The sequence below is a fragment of the Scyliorhinus torazame genome, chromosome 14 (genome assembly GCF_047496885.1).
Source record: "Scyliorhinus torazame isolate Kashiwa2021f chromosome 14, sScyTor2.1, whole genome shotgun sequence".
Classification (NCBI taxonomy): domain Eukaryota; kingdom Metazoa; phylum Chordata; class Chondrichthyes; order Carcharhiniformes; family Scyliorhinidae; genus Scyliorhinus; species Scyliorhinus torazame.
Window position 1 is genome coordinate 200,432,602 of NC_092720.1, and position 13,886 is coordinate 200,446,487.

General features: G+C 46.7%; 1 protein-coding gene across 1 annotated transcript; it reads right to left on the reverse strand.

Annotated features, from left to right (window-relative positions):
• Positions 1-1,571: 1,571 nt before the first annotated feature.
• Positions 1,572-9,254, reverse strand: LOC140389124 (E3 ubiquitin-protein ligase TRIM39-like). The gene is made up of 6 exons (XM_072473280.1): positions 8,853-9,254; positions 8,380-8,475; positions 6,968-7,201; positions 6,469-6,491; positions 6,266-6,384; positions 1,572-2,558 (listed from the first exon to the last, which is right to left on the reverse strand). Exons 1-6 carry the CDS (start codon positions 9,252-9,254, stop codon positions 1,888-1,890), a joined length of 1,545 nt encoding a protein of 514 aa, XP_072329381.1. The 3' UTR covers positions 1,572-1,887.
• Between the last annotated feature and the right edge of the window lie 4,632 nt (positions 9,255-13,886).

A 13,886-nucleotide genomic window follows, 5' to 3' on the forward strand; every position in this document is an offset into this window, starting at 1 on the left:
TTTAACTGTATCAAACTCAGTCTCGCACAAGAGGTCAAATTCACCCCACCCAGCACCTCACTCTCCACCTAATCTCTCCCCCAACTCCTCCTCCCATTTCTCCTGAATCCTCATCACGTGCATTCCCCCTGCTTCCCCAGCCACCCGTATATGTCCCCAATCCTACCCTCCTCCTCCATGTCTGGAAGCAGCAGCCGTTCCAATGGGACATACTTCGGCAGCCTGGGGAACCCTTTACACACCATCCGTGCAAAGTCACTCACTTGTAGATACCTAAAATCACTCCCCCCTCGGGAGCTCTCCCATCTCCCGCAGCTCTTCCAGACTGGCAAACCTCTCCTCCAAATATAAATCCCTGGCCCTCATCAACCCCACCTCTCTCCACCTCCTGTACATGCCATCCGTCTCCCCCGGTTTGAATCCGTGGTTCACACACAACAATGTTAGCACCGACATCCCCTCCGTCCGAAACTGTCTCCTCAGCTGGTTCCACACCCTAACCGTGGACTGTACAACCGGGCTCTCCATATATCTCCTCGGTGACAACGGTAGTGCCACCGTTACCATGGCCCTGAAGCTGGGCCCCCTACAGGACTCCTCCTCCATCCTAACCCATTCCGGTCTCTCTCCCTCCCACTATCACCTCACTTTCTCCACATTCACCACCCAATAAAAGTTAACAAGCAGATACAGTGAACTATTAGGAAGGTAAATGGTATCTTAGCCTTTATTACAACGGGGCTGAAGTATAAGACTATAAGTCTTGCTGCAATGTAACAGGGATTGAGTGTGGTCACAGCTGGATGACTGTGGACAGTTTTAGTCTCCGTACCTGAGGAAACATGTACTTACCTTAGAGGGAGCAATGAAGGTTCACGGAATTGATTCTTGGGATGAAAGGGTTTTCCAATATGAGGAAGGATTGAGTTGGATGGATCAATATTGTTTGAAGTTTAGAAGAATAACAGGTTTCTTATTGAAACATGTACAATTCTCAGAGATCGTGACAGGGTAGTTGCTGAGACTCGTCCAGAACGAGGGGGTCACAGAATCAGGATAAGGGGTTGTCCATTTAAGACTGAGATGAGGAGAAATTCCTTCCCTCAGAGAGAGTTGTGAATCTTTGGAATTCTCTCTCTCGGTGAGATGTCAGTGAGTATATTCCACACAGAGATCGACATATTCCTGAGTGCAAAGAGAATGAAGGGATAGGATGGGAAAGTGGAGTCGGTGTTGATGATCAGACAGGATCTTACTGAATGGTCACATGTCCTACTCCGGAACCTATTCTGATATTCTCATTCCTGATACCACCACCTGGAGTTTCCCTTCCAGTCACTCACCATCCCGACTGGGAAACACATCGGCCGTTCCTTCACTGTCACTGGGTCAGAATCCTGGAACTCCCTCCCTAACTGCACTGTGGGTGTACCTACACCACCTTCTCAAGGGCAATTAGGGATGGGTAACGAGGGCTCAGCCAGCGACATCCACATCCCAGACAGGAGAGAAAACATTCTTTCTGCTCATTCACTGAATCAGTAATCATCACACCAGGTGTCAGTCCCGTCTTCAAATAAAATATTTATTCAAGGGAGGAAACAAAATAAAGATTCACAATGAATTGTTCGAGAGCTGGGCACAGTTACCACAATTCAGGAGATTTTGCTTCATTCTATACCAGCCCAGTGTTTCTGGGTCCCATTATATTCAGAGAGGGACAGTGGGATGGGTGGAGAATCTGAGTTAAATTTACAGAATAAACAATACAGAAACACACTTACCCCCTGACAGCACACAGCAGAGAATCAGGACAACATGAGCTGTTCAGACAGTGAATCAGGCTTCTCACTAAAACTCCGACCTCCCAAAACGTGTCCCACTGTGTTACCCAGTGAGCAGTGTGAGTGGGTCAGGGTGATTACAAGGGTTAAAGATGGGGTAGAGTTTCTCGGTGAATGTGTCAGTGAAGGTGTACAGGTGAGACATGTCCTCAGCATCGTAAAATGACACCTGTCCTCCCTCATAATCCAGGTAAATTCCCAACTTCCGGGGTTTCACTTTCCGCTGGGTGATGACATCCGGGATTTTCGATGATTTGCAGTTAGGATACCGGGTGATGACCCAGAATCCATTCTCAGGTGACTCTGTGATCTCTCCTTTCCTGTTGACAGACTCTCTGCAGACACCCACAATCCAGTAAGGCTTGTGTCCAAGACCCACCTCCCAGTAGTGTCTCCCTGATGTGAAACTCTGGGAGCTCAAAACATACAAGTATTCATTAAATCTTCCCGGATGATCAGGGAGATCTTGCTCCTCATTTCCGAACCTCACACTAGTCAGATCCTGGGAAATGATGAGTCGGTTGTTTGCCGTCTCCGGGTCCAGGGTGAGAGATGCTGGAACTGGAAGAGAACATGATTGGGAAGCTGTTACTGTGAGAAAAACAGGAGTGAATGACGAGACGTGTACAGACGGTGATGGGACATCACCACTTTCCTCAGCCCAGGAACTGTGGAAGCTCAGGGACAGAGGACGGGATTCTCTCAGCCCGGGGCCTGGCCGGACAATCCCCGGGAGCGGTGCGAATCGCGCCACGCCCCCCTGACGCCGGCACGCGATTCTCTGCTGAGCGGCGCTGGCGTGGTTGGCTCGGCATCGGTCGCGAGCCGCTCTCTGCGGCAGGCCCGCCGATTCTCGGGCCGGGAGGGGCCGAGCGGCCGTCGTGGAAACGCCGAGTCCCACCGGCGCCGCCCACACCGGCTCTCAGCCGGCCGAAACGCAGCGTTGAAGGGCGACGGCCTGCGGGGGAGGGGGCCCAGAGTGTGTGAAGACATTTCTCCCCATTCCTTCAGCTCCATTCACTCAGCATAGATCAGCATCAATTCACTGAGAATAAACATCTCTCTCCAGGACAAGACCTCGGTTAAGACAAGTTGACCCTCATCTGCTTCTGACCCAGGACAGAGGCAGGAGGGAAAAAGGGAGGGAGGAACTTAAAATCAATCATGGTCACCAAAGAGAAAGTATCTGGAAAACTATTGGGATGAAAGGCAACTTGTCCCCTGGACCTGATGTCCTGCAACCCAGGATTTTAAAGCAGTGGTTTTGGAGAAAGTGGATGCATTGGTTGTAATCTTTCCAAATTCCCCCCATTCTGGACAAGTCCCAGCGGTTTGGAAATGTTTCAAAAAAGGAGGGAGACAAAGCAGGAAGATTTGGGCCAAATCTGTTATTTGGAAACTCTCGATGCCATTGTGAAGGAGGGAGTCACAAGACATTTAGAAAATCTTCATACAATCTGGCTGAGTCCACACGGTTTTGTTAAATGAAGATTGTTTTTGAGACATTTATCAGAGCTTTCTGAGTATGGGACCAGCAGGGTAGATAAAGGTGAACCAGTAGATGTTGTGTATTTGGATTTCCAAACGACATGTCCTCATGTAAAATATTACTGCACAATATAAGAGTTCATGGTGTTGGATAGAGGATTGGCAAACTACCTGGCATAGCCAATATAAATGGTTCATTTTCAGGTTGGCAAACTGTGACTAGTGGAGTGACACACGGATCAGTGATGGGGACACAATTGTTTCTGATCTATATTAGTGATTGGATGAAGAGACCAAATCTGGAGCCAAATTTACTGATGACAGAAAGTTTGGTTGGGAAGTTGTGAGGAGGATACAAAGCATCTGCGGAGGGATATAGACCGGTTAAGTGAGTGGACAAAGATTTAGCAGATGGAGTATAAAGTGGGAAAATGTGAGGTGGTCCCCCTTGGCAGAAAGAATAGAAAATCAGCAAATGATTTGAAATGAAGATGAAATGAAAATGAAATGAAAATCGCTTATTGTCACAAGTAGGCTTCAAATGAAAAGCCCCGAGTCGCCACATTCCTGCGCCTGTTCGGGGAGGCTGTTACGGGAACCGAACCGTGCTGCTGGCATGCCTTGGTCTGCTTACAAAGCCAGCAATTTAGCCCTGTGCTAAACAGTCCCTTCAACAGAAAGAGACGGCAGAATGCTGCAGTACAGAGGGATCTGGGGGACCTTGTACATCAATCACTAAAAGTTAGTGTCCAGGTACAGCAAGGAATGAGGAAGGCGGATGGAATGTTGGCCTTTATTGGAAAAGGGATGGAGTGCAGAGTAGGGAAGACGTGCTGCAACTGTACAGGGGATTGGTGAGACTGCAGCTTGAGTACTGTGTTCAGATCTGATCTCCTTACATCAGGAGGGAGAGACTCTCATTGGACACAGTTCAGAGAAGATTCACTTTGCTGATTCCTGGGATGAAGGGATTTCCTTATGTGGAAAGGTTGAACAGGTTGGTCTGTACTCACTGGAGTTTAGAAGAATAAAAGGTTATCTTATTGAAGCATAACATTCTGAGGGATTCCTTCGTCAGGGTAGATGCTGGGAGGATGTTTGATCTCTGGGGTAAGCGAGGTGTAGGCGACACAGCATCAAATGAAGGGGCCTCTATTTAAGACAGAGATGTTGCTATTTACAGCACAGAAGGATGCCATTTGGCCCATCATGTCCGTACCAGCTCCCAAAAGAGCGGCCCAGCTAGTCCCATTCTCCAGCCCTGTCTCCGTGGTCCCCTAAATTCGGCACATTCAAATATATATCCAGCTCTCTTTTGAAACCTCCTGTGGAATCCGCCTCCACCACTCTCCCATGTACCACATTCCAATTCCCAACAACTCTCTGAGTAAAGAAGTTTCTCCTCACCTCATTCCTAGCTCTCTTGCTGGCCATCTTGAAATTGTGACTCCTAGTCACTGACTTACCAACCAGTGGAAACAGAGTCTCCTTGTCAAAACTGTTGATAATTTTGAACACCTCAATAAGGTCACTTCTTAATCTTCTCTGCTCTGGAGAACAAGCCCAAGTTTCCCCAATATTTCCTTGTATCTAAAATTCCTCACTGCTGGTATCATCCTAGTAAATCTCCTTTGCACTCTCTCAAGGGCTTTAACATCTTTCCTTAAATAATGTGCCCAGAACTGAACACAATACTCGACCAATGATTTGTAGTGGTGTAGCATCACATCTTTGCTTTTATACTCTGTGCCTCTATTTATAAACCCAAGGATCCATTTAGCCTTCTTAACAACTCTTTCAACTTGCCAAACGCCCTTCAGAGAATTATGCACTTGAATCCTGAGGTCCCTCTGCTCCTGTACTCCCCTCAAAGTTGTACCATTGAGCCTATATTGTCTCCCCATGATTCTTCTACTAAAATGCATTACCTCACATTTCACTGCATTGAAATTCATCTGCCAGGTATCTACCCATTGGCCAACTTGTCAATGTCCCTCTGAAGTCGCCCAGCGTCATCGTCACAATTCGGTATTCTCCCGAGCTTAGTGTCATCTACAAATTTAGAGATTTTACCCTCAACACGCAACTCTAAATCATTTATATCAATCGTAAAAAGCAAGTGTCCCAACACTGAGCCCTGGGGAACACCACTTGCAACTCGTCTCCAGTCTGAGAAATGGCCATCTATACCTACCCTCTGTCTCCTATCTTTTAGCCAATTTCCAATCCATGCAGCCCAGGACCCTTCAATCCCAAACATTTTTAATCTGCTAACCAACCTGCCATGTGGCACTGTATCAAATGCTTTCTCAAAGTACAAATATACAACATCCACAGCACTACCCTCATCCACTACCTGTGTCACCTTGTCAAATAACTCAATTACATTTGGCAGACATGGCCTGCCCTTGACAAAGCCATGAGGACTGGCTAATATTAATTAATTTTTCTCGAAGTGCATATTTTTCTCATCTCATATTATCGCCTCTATCAGTTTTCCCACTGCTGATGTCAAACTGACAGGTCTGTACTTTCCTGGGTTAACCTTTGCCCCTTTCTGAAACAACGGCATCACATTCGCAATCCTCCAGGACTATTCCTGTGTTAGATGAGGAATTCCATCTAGGAGAGGGTTATTAGTCTTTGGAATTCTCTACCACAGAGACCAGCAGAGGCTGGGTCATTGATTCATGACCGAGTTCGATAGATTGTTGATCAACAAGGGGGTTAAGGGTCATCTGGGACAGGCAGGAAAGTGGAGTAAAGGCCACAATTCGATCAGACATGATCTTATCAAAAATCAGAGCAGGTTCACTGGGCTGGACCACTCCTGTTCTTATTCCTTCTGATCTTATGATCATTTCATCAGTGTGTCAAACCTCATTAATCACGTGGATAACAGCAGGGAGACGGTAATATACAGAGAATGATACCTGGAGAAATCGCTGCTCTCATTTCCCTCCACACTTTGATGTATTTGGCTGGTTCACCAGCGATATCCACAGGTAACTGAGTGGAGACAGTTCCAGGCTTGTGAAACACCATCTGACTCCTGTAAAAACAGGTCTGGAAATCAGTGTGTGTTAGAGAGACAGCAGTGATCACATCACAAAACTGTTTCTTTAAACCTGCTTACCTCATCAACAGGTCCTGAATATCCTGAGGGGAAAGAAACAGAATAGATATGATCGAGTCAGATTAAAGAGTTCTTGTTGATGTAAATCCCGAGTAGAAATCTACATTTTCACCCCTTCTCGCCTCCTCATTATTCTCGATCAGTCTGCAACCTTTGACACGGTCGATCACACCATCCTCCTCCACCGCCTCTCACTGTTGTCCAGCTGGGTGTTCTGCCCACACCAGTAGAACTCGACCTGCAGCAGTGTAAACGTCTCCAGTTCCCAGCCCAGCTCTCTCTGAGTCCAACCATCAATCAGTGCCGTGGTTACACTGAGTATCGGAATCACACTGAGATTATCTCACCTCATTTCCCATTGGAGCGTTACTGACAGCAGAAAGAAACAATCACCCAACCAATCAGACTGAGGCCTTGCCCAATCCCAGAGGTTAAAGGTCAGAGTGCCCGCCCTCAGTCTCTGGAATGTTTCACTGGACAAGACAAAGAGACTTTGTACCTTGAGGAACTCTGGGGCCTCTTGTACCGCCAGCCTCGATTTTAGATCTCTTATTGCTCCTTCAACAGAAGACAATTCATCCATGGTTTTGGTTAAATTGCTCTCCATTTCCTCGAACACTTTATTGCTTTTTCTCTCCAACTCTGCTTTCAGCAGCTCCTCCTTCTCAAACAGGAACTTGTGCATCTTTTCAAATTCACTGTTGATTTCATTTCTCAGTCTGTCAACTTCAGCCTGGAACAGATTGAATACAGAACGGAATAAACAACGTTTATAATCCCAGTGTCCCTGGTCTCTGTCCACTGGGATATAGGAAAACAATTTGCATCCAGTACAACTAACAAATAATAACAGCTCACTACCGGCTCAATAATTTGATGGAATATTGGGTCTGTGGGAGTGAGTCACAAACAAACATTATAAAGTGATTCCAACGGTTAATCCTAAATAAGAACCATCAAGGTGTGAATTACAGACTGGAATTTAATCGAGGGTTTCAGATGGTTTATATATGGAATAATGCATACCTGGGAGTGAGTTACAGACTGGAATCTAATCGAGGGGTTCAGATGGTTTATATATAGAATAATGGATACCTGGGAGTGAGTTACAGACTGGAATCTAATCGAGGGGTTCAGATGGTTTATATATAGAATAATGGATACCTGGGAGTGAGTTACACACTGGAATCTAATCGAGGGGTTCAGATGGTTTATATATAGAATAATGGATACCTGGGAGTGACTTACAGACTGGAATCTAATCGAGGGGTTCAGATGGTTTATATATAGAATAATGGATACCTGGGGGTGAGTTACGGAATGGAATCTAATCGAGGGGTTCAGATGGTTTGTATATAGAATAATGGATACCTGAGAGTGAGTTACAGACTGGAATCTAATCGAGGGGATCAGATGGTTTATATATAGAATAATGGATACCTGAGAGTGAGTTACAGATTGGAATCTAATCGAGGGGTTCAGATGGTTTATATATAGAATAATGGATACCTGGGAGTGAGTTACAGACTGGAATCTAATCGAGGGGTTCAGATGGTTTATATATAGAATAATGGATACCTGGGAGTGACTTACGGAATGGAATCTAATCGAGGGGTTCAGATGGTTTATACATAGAATAATGGATACACGGGAGTGAGTTACAGACAAGATTTATTTAATCAATTGATGTGATTGATTTGAGAGAGAAAATAAGACATTTTCACATTGTCATAATGATCTGCAGTTTACAGACGCTCCATTGTATTGCAGTTCGGGGAGCAGCTCGCAGTGTACTTTGGAGCAGCAGCATTTTATTCAGTAAAACTCTCTCTCTGACTGTGTGAGAAGCTCACTCACTCTCAATAACAAACACAGGGAAGTTTACACAAAGCCTAAAGGACACTCTCCTACCTTCATGTGTAAAATCCCATCCTCGCGTTCCTTTTTACTGTGGAGACTGAGGTCCATTTGCTTCTGCAGAGTTTCCAATGATGTTTCTAAGTTGTTCTGAGACAGAAAGGACACAAAGGGGTTTGTCAAAGGAAACAATCATTGTCACATTCTGGAGGAGTTTGCTGTTTTAAATAGAGTGAGACTAGTGAGGTAGAGAAGGAGATATTCTCAGGATTGACACTCAATAAACAAAGTAGAAGCTGTGGGTTAATTCTGTTTGTTACAATTATCCTCCTCCAGGTTAATTCCCCTCCTCAATCAATCCTTTCCTCGTTCCAACACTCTCCTCTTTACACTCCTCTCCCCTTCCCTACCCCTTTCTCTCCTGCCCTCTCTTCCCCTCCCCACATTCTACAAACACTCTCTCTCTCTATTACTTACACCCTGTCCCTCTTCCCCATCTACCTGTGTCAGTAACAGTGATGCAGTACCTTGTATATCTGGGCTGCCTCCTTTATTGGGATCACACTGTGCGTCTTATGAGCTCTGGACACCCCACACACCACACAGATCGCTTTGTGTTCATCTTCACAGAAGAGTTTCAGCTTCTCCTCGTGTTCCTGACAGTAAAACTCCTCCTGTGGCTGTGTCACCTTCACCTTCAGCTCTCTGAACTTCTCCACTATGTTAATCAGGGTCAGAGCGGGCCTGACGTTGCTCTGGGTGAAGACCTGTCGACACTGGGGGCAGGAAACATCGCCCGGGACCTTCTGCCAACTCTGAGAGATGCAGGAGCTGCAGAAATGATGTCCACATTCCAGAGACACCGGCTGGGTGAATATCTCCAGACAGATGGGACAGATTAGTTCCTGTGTGAGATCTGGAGACGCCATCCCAGTGCTCAGAGTCTCTCTCTCCTTCCCTGTTCCAGCTCTTTCACTTTCAATTCCTGTTCAGGGCTGCACTTCCTGGATTTCACTTCACGTGATCAGTGACACATCTCAGTGTCAGGAACTTTGGAATTAAATCAAACTGACCCCATTATTGTGTCTGGAGCCCCTCCCTCACCCCTGAGCCCCTCCTTATCCTCTCTCCACCCTGTCTCCACCTGACCCTCATTCTTACAAAAAACATCTTTTTGAAAATGTCCACCCCCACCTCCAACCTCCCCCTTGTTCCCCAAATTCCTGGAGAGTCTCTCTCTCTCCCAAATCCGGGCCCATCTTTCCCCCCTCAATCCTGCCTGAACCTCTCCGATCAGCTTCTGGACAGGAAGATGGAAAGTTGGTGCCGAGTTTGTGTAACTGGAGTGAAGAGGAACAATGCTGTGTTGGAGCTGCTCATTTCTCAGATGCTGCACATTCTCTGCCTGTGGGGAGAAGCGTCTCGAACAACAGATTCAGTCTCAATGTTGTCTGATTTACGCTGCTGTCGAGTCCCTTTGGATGTTTCACTGCACTGAAGGCGCTATATAAATGTAATTTGTTGTTGCCTCTGACTGAATCAAAGTGTTTGTGCTGGAAACTGTCCTGAGGGGGGTCTTCAGTCCCAGTCAGAGACCCTGACAGACAGACACACACGCAAATACACACACAGACCCAGACACACATAGAAACACACAGACAGACACACATACAGACAGGCACACACATATACACACACATTCAGAGATGTGGAGATGCCGGCGTTGGACTGGGGTGAGCACAGTACGAAGTCTTACAACACCAGGTTAGCACCAGGTTGGGGTGAGCACAGTACGAAGTCTTACAACACCAGAACTCACATTCAGAGAGACACACACACTCAGATAGACAGACTCACACAGACACCCACAGAGACACACTCACACACACAGACACACCCTACCTAGGCAGAGCTTCCATTTACTGGAGAGTGATGAAGGGACAGGCTCCGTCAGTCACTAGATCACATTTACACATCTGGAACTGGGACATCGACTGCACAATAACATCTTTAAATTCCTGTTCACCTCCTGCTCCATCCGCTTGTTAATCTTCTGTTAGCTTGAACAAATCGTGAAGCTGATTCTGCTATTGCCTCACAAGACTTGTTACTGAGACAGTGATGCTCATGAAAAGGATATTCGACTGGGGTGGCAGCACTCAATGGGAGACAGTGAATCAGCCTCTTGTTGAACACTCTGGACAATATCCCTTTCCATTGAATCCCACTGGGAGTCACTGTGAGTACATCGAGCCTGGATTTAAAATATTGCTTCACCTGAAACAAGGGCCTCGTCTCCATCCCCAAACCCAGTCAGAGTGAGTCCAGCCCTGAACTGGTGGGCAAGGACACACTCCCTCTATTTGAACCGCGTCCCCTGCCCTGTTCTCAGTGAACAAAGTGACCTCCTCATTGTAATCACTCTCTGGGTAAAGATGTTTCTCCTGAATTCCCGATTGGATTTCTCAGTGACTCCCATATCTGAGGGGATTCTGATCCCCACACGGTGGGGACCGTCGGTGGCCACGTTTGAGGAATTGTCCGTCGCGCGGGGGGAATGTGTAAAATGGAAACATTTGTCCAGAGTGTAACATTGTGTGCTGGGGAGAATGTTCCCCAGGTTGCTGATGTTTTTGTATTATTTAATTTATTTGGAATAAAATACATTAAAAAAACTTTTTCTACTTCATGGATACAAAAATCCTTCTGACTCCCAATATTTATCAGTCTCTCATCTTTTAAAGATATCCTGAGATCCTCATGTCAAAGTGATAATTTTACAGAACATGTTGGGTATTGAGCCCCTCCAGCCTGTTCCACCATTCAGTCAGCTCATAGCTGATCTGTATCTGACCAACATTTACTCACCTTGGTTTTGTAACCTTTGTGTGAAGAAGCGCTTCCTGAAATCCCCCCTTGATCTCTCTCATCCTGACCCACACTTTCCCCATGTTGGCTGGAAGGGCTTGACATGGAGCAGCGCCACCATCTGCTGGCAGTACAGTGACTGTCCACTTGCACAGTCAGCTGCCTTTCAGTTGGAGACCGGATTGAGTGAGGCCATAAATATAATAATAATAATCTTTATTATTGTCACAAGTCGGCTTACATTAACACTGCAATGAAGTTACTGTGAAAAGCCCCTTATCGCCACATTCCGGCACCTGTTCGGGTACACAGAGGGAGAATTCAGAATATCCAAATTAACTAACAGCACATCTTTCGGGACTTGTGGGAAGAAACCGGAGCACCCGGAGGAAACCCACACCGACACAGGGAGAATGTGCCAGACAGTGCCCCAAGCAGGGAATCGCACCTGGGACCCTGGAGCTGTGTAGCAACAGTGCTAACCACTGTGCTACAGTGCTGCCCACTATTCTCTATACAAACCATCTGAACCCCTCGATTAGATTCTAGTCTGTAAGTCACTCCCTGGTATCCATTATTCTATATATAAACCATCTGAACCCCTCGATTAGATTCCAGTCTGTAACTCACTCCCAGGTGTCCATTATTCTATATATAAACCATCTGAACCCCTCGATTAGATTCCAGTCTGTAACTCACTCCCAGGTATCCATTATTCTATATATAAACCACCTGAACCCCTCGATTAGATTCCAGTCTGTATCTCACTCCCAGGTATCCATTATTCTATATATAAACCATCTGAACCCCTCGATTAGATTCCAGTCTGTAACTCACTCCCAGGTATCCATTATTCTATATATAAACCATCTGAACCCTTCGATTGGATTCCAGTCTGTAACTCACTCCCGGGTATCCATTATTCTATATATAAACCATCTGAACCCCTCGATTAGATTCCAGTCTGTAACTCACTCCCAGGTATCCATTATTCTATATATAAACCATCTGAACCCCTCGATTAGATTCCAGTCTGTAACTCATTGTATCCCATCCCACCTTTAACTGTATCAAACTCAGTCTCGCACAAGAGGTCAAATTCACCCCGCCCAGCGCCTCACTCTCCACCGTATCTCTCCCCCAACTCCTCCTCCCATTTCTCCTGAATCCTCATCACGTGCATTCCCCCTGCTTCCCCAGCCACCCGGAGATGTCCCCAATCCTACCCTCCTCCTCCATGTCCGGAAGCAGCAGCCGTTCCAATGGGACATACTTCGGCAGCCTCGAGAACCCTTTACACACCATCCGTGCAAAGTCACTCACTTGTAGATACCTAAAATCACTCCCCTCGGGAGCTCTCCCATCTCCCGCAGCTCTTCCAGACTGGCAAACCTCTCCTCCAAATATAAATCCCTGGCCCTCATCAACCCCACCTCTCTCCACCTCCTGTACATGCCATCCGTCTCCCCCGGTTTGAATCCGTGGTTCACACACAACAATGTTAGCACCGACATCCCCTCCATCCGAAACTGTCTCCTCAGCTGGTTCCACACCCTAACCGTGGACTGTACAACCGGGCTCTCCATATATCTCCTCGGTAACAATGGTAGTGCCACCGTTACCATGGCCCTGAATCTGGGCCCCCGACAGGACTCCTCCTCCACCCTAACCCATTCTGGCCTCTCTCCCTCCCACTATCACCTCACTTTCTCCACATTCACCACCCAATAATAGTGCAGTAAGAATTTTTACAACACCAGGTTAAAGTCCAACAGGTTTGTTTCGATGTCACTAATTTTCGGAGCGCTGCTCCTTCCTCAGATGAATGAAGAAGTATGTTCCAGAAACATATATATAGACAGATTCAAAGATGCCAGACAATGCTTGGAATGCGAGCATTAGCAGGTGATTAAATCTTTACAGATCCAGAGATGGGGTAACCCCAGGTTAAAGAGGTGTGAATTGTGTCAAGCCAGGACAGTTGGTAGGATTTTGCAGGCCAGGTGGTGGGGGATGAATGTAATGCGACATGAATCCCAGCTCCCGGTTGAGGACGCACTCATGTGTGCGGAACTTGGCTATAAGCTTCTGCTCAGCGATTCTGCGTTGTCGTGCGTCCTGAAGGCCGCCTTGGAGAACGCTTACCCGGAGATCAGAGGCTGAATGCCCTTGACTGCTGAAGTGTTCCCCGGCTGGAAGGGAACATTCCTGCCTGGTGATTGTTGCACGATGTCCGTTCATTCGTTGTCGCAGCGTCTGCATGGTCTCGCCAATGTACCACGCTTTGGGACATCCTTTCCTGCAGCGTATGAGGTAATAGTGCAGCAGGTGCGGTAACGCCAAGTCCCCTTTCTCTCCCTGCCTCTGTATCACAGCCCACTTCCCCCTTTCACCTTCCCCGCCCGAATAAACTCCGAAATTACGTTGACCAAATTCCGGAAGAAGGCCTTCGGAATAATAATCGGGAGCATCTGAAATACAAATAAAAACCTTGGCAAGACATTCATCTTAACCACTTGGACCCCTCCCGCCATCATCTGTGTATCCCACCTCCTAAAGTCCTCCTTTATCTACTCCACCAACTTTGTTAAGTTCCACTTATGCAGTGTCGCCCACTCCCCTGTCACCTGGACCCCCAGATACCTAAACCTATCCCTACCTACCCTAAAAGGCAACCCCCCTAAATTAGCTGA